The 15250-nt window shown below is 28.5% G+C and overlaps 1 protein-coding gene across 1 annotated transcript in view; it reads right to left on the reverse strand.

Annotated features, from left to right (window-relative positions):
• Positions 1 to 15250, reverse strand: part of LOC111684300 (Kv channel-interacting protein 1) — a 28652-nt gene that overhangs the window by 1123 nt on the left and 12279 nt on the right. The window contains exons 3-6 of the mRNA XM_046948000.1: positions 2232 to 3125; positions 980 to 1049; positions 547 to 617; positions 191 to 385 (exon numbers count right to left, since the gene is read on the reverse strand). Of these exons, the coding sequence (XP_046803956.1) occupies positions 191 to 385; positions 547 to 617; positions 980 to 1049; positions 2232 to 2387 (492 nt within the window). The 5' untranslated portion in view covers positions 2388 to 3125. The remainder of the gene's footprint in view (positions 1 to 190; positions 386 to 546; positions 618 to 979; positions 1050 to 2231; positions 3126 to 15250) is intronic.

Below are 15250 nucleotides of genomic sequence, written 5' to 3' on the forward strand. Positions count from 1 at the left end.
ATAGTCTAGTCTATAGTCTAGTCTATAGTCTAGTCTATAGTCTAGTCTAAAGTCTAGTCTATAGTCTAGTCTATAGTCTAGTCTATAGTCTAGTCTATAGTCTAGTCATAAATAATTCAGTTCATAATCTTCTTTATGCTTTAGTACATAATTTAGTCCATTATCTGCGTCACAAACTAAATCCACCTACCTGATCTCTGGCTTTTCTATCATCTTCCGGCTGATGTGCCCTCCGACCCATTAGTTCATGTATGGCCAAAACGATTTCACTCAATTCCGAACGACTGATGCGACCATCACCATTTAAATCGTAAAGTTTAAATGTCCAACGTAAACGTTCATAAACTGAACCACGTAATAATGTTGACAGCGTTACTAATAAATCCTGTAAATAATGACACCAAACAAAAATAACAACAACAATTTAGATGGAATAAAATAAGCAACAAAATCAGGATATATTAAAAAAAGAGAGAAGTTGAAAAAGTAAATAGAGATTATAAAATAATAAGCCAATATTTATGTTGATTCCATAAAATTTATTACCCGAAAACTGATGGCACCATTGCAGTTCACATCGAACGCTTTGAACACATAATGAGCGTATAAACTTGAATCTATAATAAAGAAAAGATAGAATGTGAACAAAAAAACATGAATAATAAAATGAGGTAAAATAAATATTGGAGGAAAATGTTTTCACAAAAAATGTGTGCACATGTAACAGCATCATAGATAAAGCATGTACTTTTTATAGCATTGACAGTGGAACCTAGTCAAAACAAAAATCACTTTTAACAATTTATTACAATTTTCAACCATTGTCGTTTTATTAAGGCTCTACTGTCTATAATGCATTAATGCTGTTTGTAAATAAATTTTTTTCACTTTCTATTTATTTAAGCCAACGATAAAATTCACAAAATAAAAACATGTGTGTATGTGTAATATTTTAATATTTTTTACATTATTTACTTACTGCCATGTGGAAAAAATTTTGCATAGATATCCTTGAAACAGTCTTCGTGCACCACACCTTCAGGACATTCCTGTTAGTTGTAAGAGAGCGGTCGGTGGGGAAGAAAGTAGAAAAGTAAAATACATTAAGTGAACAACGGAAACATCATTTAAAAGGAAGTCTGACAATCAGTAAGGAAGAGCGGCAAGAAGGCAGTCAGTAAGTGATGCCAAATCTACATGTTGTTGCTATTGTTACTGTTGTACGTTTACAATAAACTTGCATTAGTTTTCTTAACATTTTGTGCAAATTATTTGCATTTCTTCGCATACAAATGTCAAGAGAAATGTTCTTTTTTTGTGTTTGTTCAATTGTTTTCATTGTTTCAAGTAGATTTTTATCAAACGAACAGGTAGATGCATGCTAGACAGAGGTGTAAATGAATGCAATGTTTAAAAATTTTATCAAGTAGACTTTAGACAAGGCTTTAAACTAAACTATTGACTATGGACTAGACTATAGACTAGACTATGGACTAGACTATGGACTAGACTATGGACTAGACTATGGACTAGACTATGGACTAGACTATGGACTAGACTATGGACTAGACTATGGACTAAACTATGGACTAGACTATGGACTAGACTATGGACTAAACTATGGACTAAACTATGGACTAGACTATAGACTAGACTATGACTAGACTATGACTAGACTATGACTAGACTATGACTAGACTATGACTAGACTATGACTAGACTATGACTAGACTATGACTAGACTATGACTAGACTATGACTAGACTATGACTAGACTATGACTAGACTATGACTAGACTATGACTAGACTATGACTAGACTATGACTAGACTATGACTAGACTATGACTAGACTATGACTAGACTATGACTAGACTATGACTTGACTATGGACTAGACTAAGGACTAGACTATGGACTAGATTATGGAATAGACTATGGACTAGACTATGGACTAGACTATGGACTATACTATGGATTAGACTATGGACTAGACTATGACTTAACTATTATTTGACTATAACTATACTATGTCTACACCATAACTACACTGCATTCCTTTAAAAATCTGTCCAATTTTCGACGACGGTTGTTTATCTGCATCATGTCAAAAACTGCCTGCATTCATGCAGAAGAAATTTCGCAAATGCGATTAAAATCACACGAAATGAATTCGTAATGGAATTAAAAATAATACGAACAAAAAAGGAATAGAACGAATGCAAAAACTTACCGTTTTAAATCCTCTATACATGACACGTATTTCCTGTTTTGTAAATTTTGTTTGACGGCACAAATCCTCTAGTGCAACGGGTATTGGTTTAGGCACTCGTGTTTGTTCTAGTTCATAAACCACCTCCTCGATGGGACTTTCAGGTGGCGAAGCCATATTTATTTAAACAATTTCGTTAAAATATTTACTTTTGTTTTCTTGTTGCGTTTTAAATGTCTCACTCGCTCGCTCTCTCTCTCTCTCTCTTTGTCTCTATCTATCACGCCTTGGCTGTCTCGATTTAAGGTTATATGTTTTTAATAACGAAAGGATGTAAAATGTGAATTCGTTGAGTGATGTTTGAATGTATTTGTTAGTAGGAAAACATTTCTATTTATTTTTAATATTTTTTGTGTTAATTTGGCTGATTTTCACTTTTAAAGATGAGATTTTCAAATGGTTTACAAATTGATGTTTGTAGTTTGATGTTGTTGCTTATTTTTGGCTTTTTTCTAAATTCGCTCTTAATTGTTTCCAGGATTTTGTTTTTTTTTTAATCTTTGTTTAAGACCGTTGCAAATGTAATAAAAATGATGATGGTAGTTGTTGTGTTGCAGCTTCTTGTTGTGTTTTTTGTAATTTATTAAACTATTGTATTGTTTCTGTTTTAAGTTAGTAGTTTGTTTAGTATTAAGTTTTTTTTTAAATTTATATTTATTGTTGTTTAATTTGTTTATTTATTTATATATTTTTCTGGTTTTATATTCCATCAACTGTTAACTTTTGTTGTTAGCTCGGTGTACTTTTGTTTAATAATAGTTTTAGTTGTAGTTTCTTCTTGATAGCAGTTGTTATTTTAGTTTTTTTTTTTTGATGACGAACTCAAATTATAATAAAAATAAAAACGTTATTTAACTGCAACGAGATATAGAAAGAGAAAAAACGAATGAGAAAACCACTTTAAAAACTTTTTCAAATTTAAAATTACAGTTAAATAATAGTCAAACAAATGTAAACTATCAATCAAATTTTACTTAAAACTTTGTTATAAATGGGAAATTGCTATTTTTTTTCTACAGTTTCACAAAACTTTGTTGTCAGATTAAAGTTAAGTTTTTTTTTTCAAAACGAAAGCATTTTAATAAATTGGAGTTTTGATACGAAATATATATATGAATGAAATAAATAGAATACTAGACTATCTCCACTAGACTTAAGTATTTTCATAGAAAAGAATTGCTCTTGATTGCAGCAAGTTTATATAGAAAAAGTTGCTCTAAATAAAATTAGATTAGAGCAAATTATTGTAAAAAAAAAACTTATTATAGACTGTAGCTAATTTTTTTTTTAGAAAAAGTTGCTCAGGATTAGAGCAAATTATTACAGGAAATATAGCTCTTAACTGTAGTAACTTTGCTCTAGACTAGAGCAAGTTTTTGTTAGGAAAAATTGCTCAAAACTGAAGCAAGTTTTTATAATAAAAGTTGCTCTATATTAAAAGAGCTTGTTATACAAATAGTTGTTCCAGATTTGAGCAATTCTTTATTGTAAAAGTTACACTAGATTAAATTTAGAGAAAAAGTTGCTCTAGACAAGACCAAGTTTTTACAGAAAAAGTTGCTCTAGATTAGAACAAGCTTTTTGAGATAAACTTGCTCTAGATTGGAACAAGTTTTTATAGAAAAAGTTGTTCTAGATTGGAGCAAGTCTTTATAGTTAAAGTTGCTCTAAGTTAAAGCAAGTTTATATAGAAAAAGTTGTCCCAAACTAGGCAAGTTTTTACAGAAAAAGTTGCTCTAGATTAGAACAAGTTTATATAGAAAAAATTGCTTTAGATTAGAACAAATTTATATAGAAAAAGTTACTCTAGATTAAATCAAATTTTTAAGAAAAAGTTGCTTTAGACTAGAGCAAGTTTTTACAGGAAAGGTTGCTTATCTTAAATGGAGTTTCTATAGAAAAAGTTGCTCTAAATTAGAGCAAGCTTTTTGAGAAATACTTGCTCTAGATTGTAACAAGTTTTTATAGTAAAGTTCTTCTAGATTGGAGCAAGTCTTTATAGCAAAAGTTGCTCTAGGTTAAAGCAAGTTTATATAAAAAAGTTACTAGTCAATTTTTTGCAGAAAAAATTGCTCTAGATTAGAGCAAATTTCTGAAGCAGAACTTGCTGTAGACTAGTGCAAGTTTTAATAGACAAAAATGCTTTAGATTAGAACAAGTTTATATAGGAAAAGTTGCTCTAGATTGGAACAACTTAGATTGAGTTTCTGTTGAAAAAGTTGCTCTAGATTAGAGCAAGTTTTTGGAGCAAAAGTTGCTGTAGACTAGAGCAAGTTTTTATACCAAAAATTGCTGTAGACTAGAGCAAGTTTATATAGAAAAAGTTGCACTAGACTGGGCAAGGTTTTACAAAAAAACTTGCTCTAGATTAGAGTAGGTTTTTGGAGCAGAAGTTGCTGTATAGTTGCTATATAGGAAAAGTTGCTCTATATTGGAGCAACTTAGATAGATTAGAACAAGTTTATATAGAAAAAAATGCTTTTGATTAGAACAAGTTTATATAGGAAAAATTGCTCTAGATTGTAGCAACTTAGATAGAGTCTCTATTGAAAAAGTTGCTCTAGATAAGAATAAGATAAGTTTTTGGAGCAAAAGTTGCTGTAGGCTAGAGCAAGTTTTTATAAGAAAAATTGTTCTAGATTGGAACAAATCTTTATAGTTAAAGTTGCTCTAGACTAAGACAAGTTTTTTAAGAATTTCTAGATTAGAGAATTTTTTTTTTAAGTAAAACTTGCAGGTTTTATCAAGATCTAGGTTTTATGGGAAAAGTTGGTCTAAATTATATCAAGTTTTTGTAGATAAGATTGCTCTAGATAACAGCAAGTTTTATGGTAAATGTTGCCCTAGATTAGATTAAGTTTTTATGGAAAAAGTTATTCTGGATTAGAGAAACTTTTTAAAAGCAAAAGTTGCTTTAGATTCGAGCAAGTTTATATAAGAAAAGTTGCTTTGGAATAAAGCAAGTTTTTATACAAAATGTTGCTGTAGATGAGAGCATATTATAGAAATTTTTGTTTTAGAGTAGATTATGTTTTTATGGAAAAAGTTGGTGTATTAAATCAAGATTAGATCAAGTTTTTGTAGAGTAGAAGAAAGCAAATTTAATGGTATATGTTGCCCTTAACTATATCAAGTTTTTATGGAAAAAGTTGCTCTAAACTAGAGCAAGTTTTTATATGAAACAATTTTTATAAAAAAAGATTTTCAATGAATTTAATTGCGTTTATCTGTTGCAATTTTATATCCTTTTTTTGTATAAATATATTTAGGACAATTCATAAGATTTATTAACAATCTAACCCTGCCTTCAGCTTACTCTCTTACTAAGACAACAAATGTATTATTAGATATCAGGGCCAAACATACTAAATACGATTTTGATTTGAAGGAAAACCAAAAAACCATAAAAGAAAATCAACTCAACTCAAAGGATACATTCTGTTGTTTGTCAGTCCGTCACTTACATTCAGTGCTTTTAAATGAGAACAAAAAAATCTTAATAATAAAATGAAAATGAAGATGAGAAGAGAAAGAAAAAAACAAAGACATAAAAAACATAAAATGTTGTTGAAATGTTGAAACATGAAAATGAAACAAGAAAATCAAGTGGAAAATAAAAAAAAAACAATGTTCATAAAGAACTGATTTACAACTACTAAAACATAGTGTAAAGGATACAAACATAGACACACTCACACACAGATACACACCAACAGATAAGCTTAAAGGAAAAGGAAACTGTAACAAACAAAAACCTCAAACACACAAACATATCTACACATTCTTACACAAACATACAATGTTAACTGCTGGGTATTTATAAGAGAGAAAGATTGTTTTTATATTATAACAAAAGTATTACAAAAAAGTTAACATTTTTTTATAACTAAATGAATGTAAAACATTTTTATAAAGTTTTTTTTCTTTTTTTAACTAGATACCAAAAAGGAATAATAGAAGGACATCGAATAAAAAACAATCTCAAACAAATGTATAATATTTAAACTAAATAAATGATTGTGATGATTCATTTATGTTATAAAAAATAGAAAAATATAGTCCAAAAAAGCGCCAAATATAATTTACATAAATCTATATGTATGCAAAAATGTACAATGTTTTTTACAATGTATGCAAGAATATATATTTGTATATATGTATGTATATCTGTCAGTTAAAAGTCTTAATGGTTGAAATGTTCTCTTTTATTTTTACAAAATAACAACATTTATTTTAAATAAACTTAATGCTAAAAACAACAATAACAACCTTAATAAAAACACAACAGAAATACAAAAAAAAGACAAAAAACATTCGTCCTTAAATAAAAAATAGAATATAACCCACACATACATACATGTGTTTTTTGAAACACTTTGTGTGTGTTTTTTTAAGTCCTCAATTAAAACTAAAACTTGTTCTAATCTAAAGCAAATTTTTGTATAATAAAGGGCTCTAGTCTAAAGCAACTTTTTTCAGAAAAACTTTTTCTAAACTTTAATCTAAAGCAATTTTTCTACAAAATCTTGCTCTAGTCTAAAGCAATTTTTTCTATAAAAAAATTGCTCTAATCTAAAGCAACTTTTTTTATAGAAAATCGTTCAAGTTTTTGGTAAAAACTTTCTCCAGTCTAGAGCAACTTTTTCTTTAAAAACTTGTTCTTGTCTAAAACAACTTTTTCTATAAAAACTTGCTTTGGCCGAGAGCAATTTTTTCTATAATAACTTGTTTCAGTTTAAGAGCAACTTTTCTAGTCTAGAGCAACGTTCTCTAGTCTGAAGCAACTTTTTCTATAAAACTTGCTTTGGCCAAGAGCAACTCTTTTCTTTAATAACTTGTTTTATTTTAAGAGCAACTTTTCTAGCAACGTTCTCTATTCTAAAGCAACTTTTTCTATATAAGCTTGCTCTAGTGTAAAGTTTTGATTAAAAACTATTACTAACAATTGTTAGTAAATTTTTCTTTAAAAACTTGCTCTAGTATAGAGCAACTTTTTGTGTAAAAACTTGCTCTAGTCTAACGAAACATTTTTCATAACAACTTGTTCTAGTAAGGAGCAACTTTTTCTATAACAACTTGTTTAAGTAAAAACAATTTTTCTATAAAAACTTGCTCTAATCTAAAGCAACTTTTTCTACAAAAACTTTATCAAGTCAAAAGCAACTTTTTTATAAAAACTTGTTCTAGTCTAAAGCCATTATTTCTATAAAAACTTGCTCTAGTCAAGAGTAACTTTTCCTATAAAAACTTGTCTAAGTATAGAGCAACTCTTTCTATAAAAAGTTGGTCCAGTATAAAACAACATTTTCTATAAAAACTTGCTCTTATCTAGGGCAAGTTTTTCAGCAAAAACTTGCTCAAGTCTAAAGAAACTTTTTCTATAAAAACTTGCTCAAGTCTAAAGCAACTTTTCAATAAAAACTTGCTCTAATCTAAAGGACCTTTTCTATAATAACTTTATTTTAAGGCAACTTTTTCAATGAAGACTTGCTTTAGTATAAAACAACATTTTCTATAACAACTTGCTCTTGTCTAGAGCAACTTTTTTTTATAAAAATTGCTCAAGTCTAAAGCAACTTTTTTATTAAAAATTGCTCTAATCTAAATGACCATTTCTATAATAATTTGCTTTAGTCTAAGGCAACTTTTCCTATGAAGACTTGCTTAAGTATAGAACAACATTTTCTATAACAACTTGCTCTTATCTAGGGAAAATTGTTCACTAAAAGCTTGCTCAAGTCTAAAGCAACTTCATTTATAAAAACTTGCAACCTTTTGTATAAAACTTGCTCTAGTAAAGAGCAACTTTTCCTATAAAAACTAAACGAAAGTATCTTATTTATAAAACTTGCTTTAGTTTTCAAATTTTTTACTAAAAAACTTGCTCTAGTCAAATGCAACATTTTCGATAAAAACTTTCTCCAATTAAGAACAACTTTTCTACAAAAACTTGTTCTAGTCAAATGCAACATTTTCCATAAAAACTTTCTCCAGTATAGAGGACATTTTAAAAAAAAAAATCTACTCTATATTAGAGTTCTATAGTTGAAACGAAAGAGTAGACTTTTCGACTTTTTTCATTTTATAAAAAAGTCGATTTTTCGACTTTTTGCATTTTATTAATAACAAGTAAGAGTGCTATATTCGGCTGTGCCGAATCTAATATACCCTTCACCATAGTGTATTTTAAACATAATTGATCTTACAGTCTAGTTAATAAAAACATTAAAAAAATTATTTCGGCGGCGGCACAAGCAACTAAATATAGTTCGGCGGCGGCTAAGCTCCGACTTGAAGCCGGTCGACTTCGACCTCTGATTCATTGCTGGTAAACATTGACGAGACGTAGATTTTGTTTTTGTTTATCGTAAAAAAAATTGTTTTAAAAAGCACTTGGAAAAAATTTGTGTTAGTTTTAAATTTCAATCTTACATTATTCGCATAAAAATTATTGCACAATAACTCACAATCTACTCTCATATAATTGAAAACGTTTTAAATACTTTTTTCTATTCATAAAAAAATATATTTACAAAACAAAAGGGAAAAATATTTTATTTTAACAAAAAATGCAAATCATACTTTTTTGCTGTGCATTTTTTGTACACAAAAAAATACTCAGCTGAATAAAACCAAATACATCTACACATACATGTGTACATCTTTTTCTATGTACAGTGTTTTTGTTGCTTTCTTAACAATTTTTTGATGAAATTTTCAGAGGTTGTCTCGGATTTTCGCTCATATCTCCGTTATTTACCGACCGATTTTGCTGATTTTAAATAGCGATCTTCTCGAAAGCATGTCTAATAGAATTATTGAAGATTCGGATCTCGCCGATATCTGGGGTCCTCTAAAAACTGATTTCAACAGACAGGCAGACAGACGGACATGGCTTAATAGGATCAAGAATATATATACTTTATGGGGTCGGTAAATTATATTATAGAAATTACAAACGGAATGACAAACTTATATATACCCTTCTCACGAAGGTGAAGGGTATAAAAATAAAAAACTTGTTTCAGAAACAACAAGTAATCTAGACGTATGAGCGTTATTTAATTATATATTTTTAAATATAAATCATACGCTCCGTAAACAATTTTAATTATTATAATATTAAGATATTAATATATTTTTAATAAAAGTTAATATGTATTTTAGTATAAAAATGAAATTCATATATCTTCAAAAGTTTTATTTTAATTATTTGCTAAACTTTTAAATTAAATTAAAAACATTCCTTTTCTAAAGGCATTCTTTTTCTAAAATAATTTTTCAAACTAAATAAACTAACAGACAAACAAACAGAAATTGAAAAAAAACCTAAACAACAAAATTTCTATAAAGAAATGTATACAAAACATTAAGTGTGGTTTAAACGCAACAAACAAACAAATAAACACACATACGTACATACACAAACATTTACTTAAGTTTAACATAAACACAAACTAATACAATGAGAAAAAACTGGCCCCCAAAGATTGTAAGTGTTAGTATCACTCCCTCTCTGCAAGTTCACTCTATTAACCACAATGTGGTTTTACTTGCATAATATACTTACATTCCAACAGACCTATGGATGTGTGTAAAGGAATGTTGAAGCTTTCGGGGTGTTTGGTTGTTTGGTTGTTTGGTTTATTTGAATGTAATGTTTTTTTTCAGAACTACAAAAAAAAACTATAAATGAAATGAAGGACAATAGTTGCTTGCATGTAATAATAAGAAATATTTCGCATGTGATAAAACCCCGATGTAACAATAAAAACAAAAATACAACAAAAACAACAGTAAAAAGTAAAAGGCAAAACCTTAAAATATAACAAGAATAAGAAAAGTTTTAATATTAAACAAAACTCTACTTTATACAAAAATACACACAAACACACATACTTACATATGTATATAAGTACTTTTCTGTTGTTATTTTGTATTGTTTATGTCCTACCATCGACTAACCCTAAAAGTATGCTAGCGTAAGAGGGACTAAGGAGTATTAAAGAGTTCACTAAAGAACAACTACCACAACAACAAAAAGGGAGTGTTTCATTTAAACCTGCTATTTATGTAGTTTTGGTATTTTTTACTTACAATTTATTTACTGTAGTCTATTTATAGGATTTACACCCAGAATTAAAAGGATTTTTCTTTTCTCTCTCTCTCTCTCCCTCTCTTTACTTTGGGGGAGGCATACATTAAGGTGACAAACTTTATTAATTTAATAAATGAAACATTTATGAATAATTATAATTACATTTTATTTTAATTGAAATAATTAAAATATTTAACTTTATTCTAGACCAGAGCAAAGTTATATTAAAAGACTTACGCTCTAGTCTAGAGCAAAGTTTTGTTGGAATAATTACGCCCTAGTTTAGAGCAAAGTTTTTATAGAAAATCTTTTGCTCAAGTCTAGAGCAAAGTTTTCATAGAATTCCTTTAGCTCTATCTAGAGCAAAGTTTTCATTGGAACACGTTCGCTCTAACTTTCGCTCTAGTTTAGAGCAGAGTTTTATAGCAAATGTTTCTCTGTAGTCTAGAGCAAAGTTTTATAGAGAAACTTTCGCTCAAGATATTCGCTCTAATCTCGAGCAAAGATTCATAGAAAAACTTTCGCTCTAGTCTAGAGCAACGTTTTATAGAAAAACATTTGCTGTAATCCAGCGCACAGTCTTATAGAAAAACTTTCGCTCTAGTCTAGAGCAAAGTTTAATCTTTCGATCTAATCTAAAGCAAAATTTTATAGACAATCTTTAGGTCTAGTCTAAAGCCAAGTTTTATAACAAATCTTTAGTATAGAACACAATCTTATAGAAAAACTTTCGCTCTAGTCCAAAGCAAAGATTTTCTAGAAAACCTTTCACTCAAGACATTCGCTCTAATCTCGAGCAAAGTTTAATAGAAAACTTTCGCTCTAGTCTAGAGCAATGTTTATAAAAAGACTTTCACTCTAGTCTACAGCAAAGTTTTATCGAAAATCTTTCGCTGTAGTCTAGAGCAAAGTTTTATAGATAAACTTTCGCTCTAGTCTAGAGCAAAGTTTTATAGATAAACTTTCGCTCTAGTTTAGAGCAAAGTTTTATTGATTATCTTTCGCTCTAGTCTAGAGCAAAGTTTTAAAGAAAATTTTTCGCTCTGGTCTAGAGCAAAGTTTTATCGAAAATCTTTCGCTCTAGTCTTGAGCAAAGTTTCATAGATAAACTTTCGCTTTAGTTTAGAGCAAAGTTATTAAGAAATACTTTCGCTCTAGTATAAAGCAAAGTTTTATAGAAAACTTTCGTTCTAGGTTAGAGCAAAGTTTTATATAAAACATTCGCTCTAGTTTAAAGCAAAGTTTTAAATAAACCTTTAGAACTAGTTTAAGCAATATTTCAAAGATAAACATTCGGTCTAGTTTAGAGTGAAGTTTAATAAAAATTTTTCCAATCTAGTTTAACGCAAAGTTTTAAAGGAAAACCTTCGCTCTAGTTTAGAGTAAAGGTTTATGAAAAACTTTCTTTCTAGTCTAGACAAAGTTTTATAGAAAAACTTTCACTTTAGCCTAGAGCAAAGTTTTATAGAAAAGTTTCTCTCTAACCTTCAGAAATTTTCTTTAAAAAACTTTTGTTTTTTGAAATTTGTTTATGTAAACGGTGTAAAATCATTTGTATTTAGTCGTAAATTATTTCATTTAAATCATACATTCTCATTCTGACACTAGTATTCATGGCTTGACTCTGTTTAGATTAAAATCATGTCCCATTTGTTTGTATGCTTCATTCATTTCTTTGGACATTCATTAATTTATCCTTTTATTTACTGTGTTTTTTTTTTGATTTTGATACAATTTTTATTTGTTGTTTTTTATTTACTCCCTTCGTTACTATATTTTTGGTCTAGTTTGGTTTAAGACACAATGTGGTTTTGGTGTTAAACTTGGCAAATCGAAATGAAAAAAAAAAAACCTATAAATTTTCTAAAAATAAAAGCCCCACTTATGCTTTAAATTTTCATTGTAATAAAAAAGGATTGAAAGCTATTTTTCAAAAAAATAAATAAAATGTTGGCAACTTAAATATCTATCATGAAGGCTTATATCATTGTGTAAATGTGAAAGGAACTTGTGGAAAAACATAGATATTTAACAAACACCACAATACAAAAGAAAAGGAGCTCCACTTAATGTCTAGAACGTATGTTAAGCGAAGAGAAGCTGAAGTGAAGGCAATAATGGAATGAAGTAGACGACAGCCATAAATCAACGCCAATTATAAACATTTTTCATTTTATAGACTTAACACATTTTTACAAAACAATAATGAAGTTTATGCCAAAAATTTTTAAAAGAATTATTGGTTTGTTTTTTTCTTTAAAAGGAGTTTAAGTGAGAATTTTCGAATAAAATTTTTTTAAGATTTGGAAAACAACAGGGTGGTAGTTTTATAAAAAGAAGGAGAAACGTTTAAAACAAACTTAAAACAATAACTTTGACATAAAAATCAATTTATTTTACAAGAAACTATTTTTAAGTTTTCGCCTTAAAAATTTTGCTTTACTTCCTTTTTAATTTAAATCTTATCACCCACGTCCTTATAAACATATCTATGCCTGTTTCATAATCCTATTGAAAACTAAAACATTTATTTTAATTTCTGCTGAAGACCAGATAATGAATGTAAAATTTTTGGCAAAGATTTTTATGGCAACAAGATAAAACCCACAAACAATTTGAAATGAAAAAAAAAACTATTCAAAATGTTTTCACAGAGTTCATTTTCAATTTTAATTGTTGTTGGTGTTAGAACAACAACTTGTACTCTAATATTGGCATTTGCCAAGAAATTGAATAAAAGATCTTTAAACAAAAAATGAAAACTAATATTGTCTTTAAGTTAAAAGGAAAGAGAAGAATGTTTGCATACAGGGTGCTGAAATAGGAGGAGTGGGTTAAAAATATCAACAGTTATTGTCGGTTTAAGACTAAGCTAGAGCGAAAGTTTCGTAAAAATTTGCTTTAAACTAGAGCGAAAGATTTTGTATACAAACTTTGCTGTAAGCTTAAGCTAAAGTTTTTCTATAAAACCTTGCTCTAAACTAGAGCGATAGATGTTCTATAAAAGGTTGGTCTAGACTAGAGCGTTGCCCTAGACTAAAGCGAAAGTTTTTCTAAAAACTTTGCCTTGGACTAGAGTTGGCGGTTTAAGATTAAGCTAGAGCGAAAATTTTGAAAAACTTTGCTTTAAACTTAGCTTTAAACTAGAGCGAAAGTTTTTATATAAAACTTTGCTCTAGTCTAGAACGAAAGATTGTAAAACTTTGCCCTAACTTGAACGTAAGATGTTTTATAAAACAGTTTTCTATAAAATTTGATCTACATTAGAGCGAAATTTTTTACTAGAGCGAAAGATTTGCTACAAATCTTTGATCTAGACTAGAACGAAATATTTTCTATAAATCTTTGCTCTAGACTAGAGCGAAAGATTTTCTATAAAACTTTGCTCTAGACTAGAGCGAAAGATTTGCTATAAAACTTTGCTCTAGACTAGAGCGAAAGTTTTGCTATAAATCTTTGTTCTAGACTAGAGCGAAAGATTTTATACTAAACTTTGCTCTAGACTAGAGCGAAATATTTTCTATAAAACTTTGCTCTAGACTAGAGCGAAAGATTTGCTATAAATCTTTGTTATAGACTAGGGCGAAAGATTTTCTATAAAACTTTACTCTAGACTAGAGCGAAAATTTTTCTATTAAACTTTCCTAGATCGAATGATAGTCTATAAAACTTTGCTCTAGACTAGAGAGCGAAAATTTTCTATGAAACCTTGTTCAAAAGTAGAGCGAAAGCTGTTCTATAAAACATTTCTTTAGACTAGAAAAAAAGATTTTCTATAACAACTTTGCTCTAGAAGAGAGAGAAAGTCTTTCTATAAGTCTTTGCTCTAGACTAGAGCGAAAGGTGTTCTAAACCACTTCTCTCTTAAATAGAGCGAAAGTTTTGCCTTAGACTAGAGAGAAAATTTTTCTATGAAACTCTAGAATAGAGCAAAAGATTGCAAAACTTTTTTCTAGACTAAAGCGAATGCTTTTCCATAAAAACTTTGCTATAGACTAGAGCAAAAGCTTTTACATTGGAAAAAAACTTTAATCTAAACAAAAGTTTTCTTAAATTTTGTTTAAAAGAAAGCTGTAACTTTAATTTAAAATCTCTTAAATCACCCATGAACTTACACCCTTTATATGTATAAACATTCTATACATATTTATGAAAAAAAAATCCAACAATTAAATAGTCCATCATCATCATGATGTTGTTAGAAAAAAAAGAGAAATGATTCTAAAAAATCATTTAGCAAACACCCCAGGAAATATACGCCAAAAAGAGTCATAAAAAAGCGTTACATTATCCAAATAAAGAAAAAAGGCGTTCTGTAAGTATATATTTTATAAAGAAAAAAAAAGAGCAACAAAAGAAATGAACTTAAAAAAACCCTTCATCATTATATAAAGTTTGACATTTAGTTTATTTTTTATATCGAATTGAATAATGGCAAATAAAACACTTCAATTAAAATAGAGAATAAAATTATAATAATAAAAAAGCGCCAAGCAGAAAAATCCACTGGACATAAAAACTATAAATCTTTCCTTTTTGGCTGATATTCTATTATTTTATTAGTTTGAAGGCAAACTATCAATTTGGCCCCACACTGGCCTTTTGAAAGCCTTAGAGCTAAACAAACTGTAATTAAATTATATTATCGCCTTAAAATAACGTTTTTAAAGGAGAAATTTATAAAAAGCTTAAAGCAATTGTATTTTTAACTTAAAGTTTTACGTAAATCTTATTTAAGTTATTTATTGTCCTTTATTCAAATTATTTCTGTTTTTTTGCAAATAAGAAATGTTAATTTATTTTTATGGTTTATAAAGAAAAATTGTGCGGAAATGATTAAGTATTTATAGCTATTAGGTTTTTTTTTTTTTTTTGGTTTTTG

The sequence above is a fragment of the Lucilia cuprina genome, chromosome 4 (genome assembly GCF_022045245.1).
Source record: "Lucilia cuprina isolate Lc7/37 chromosome 4, ASM2204524v1, whole genome shotgun sequence".
NCBI lineage: Eukaryota > Metazoa > Arthropoda > Insecta > Diptera > Calliphoridae > Lucilia > Lucilia cuprina.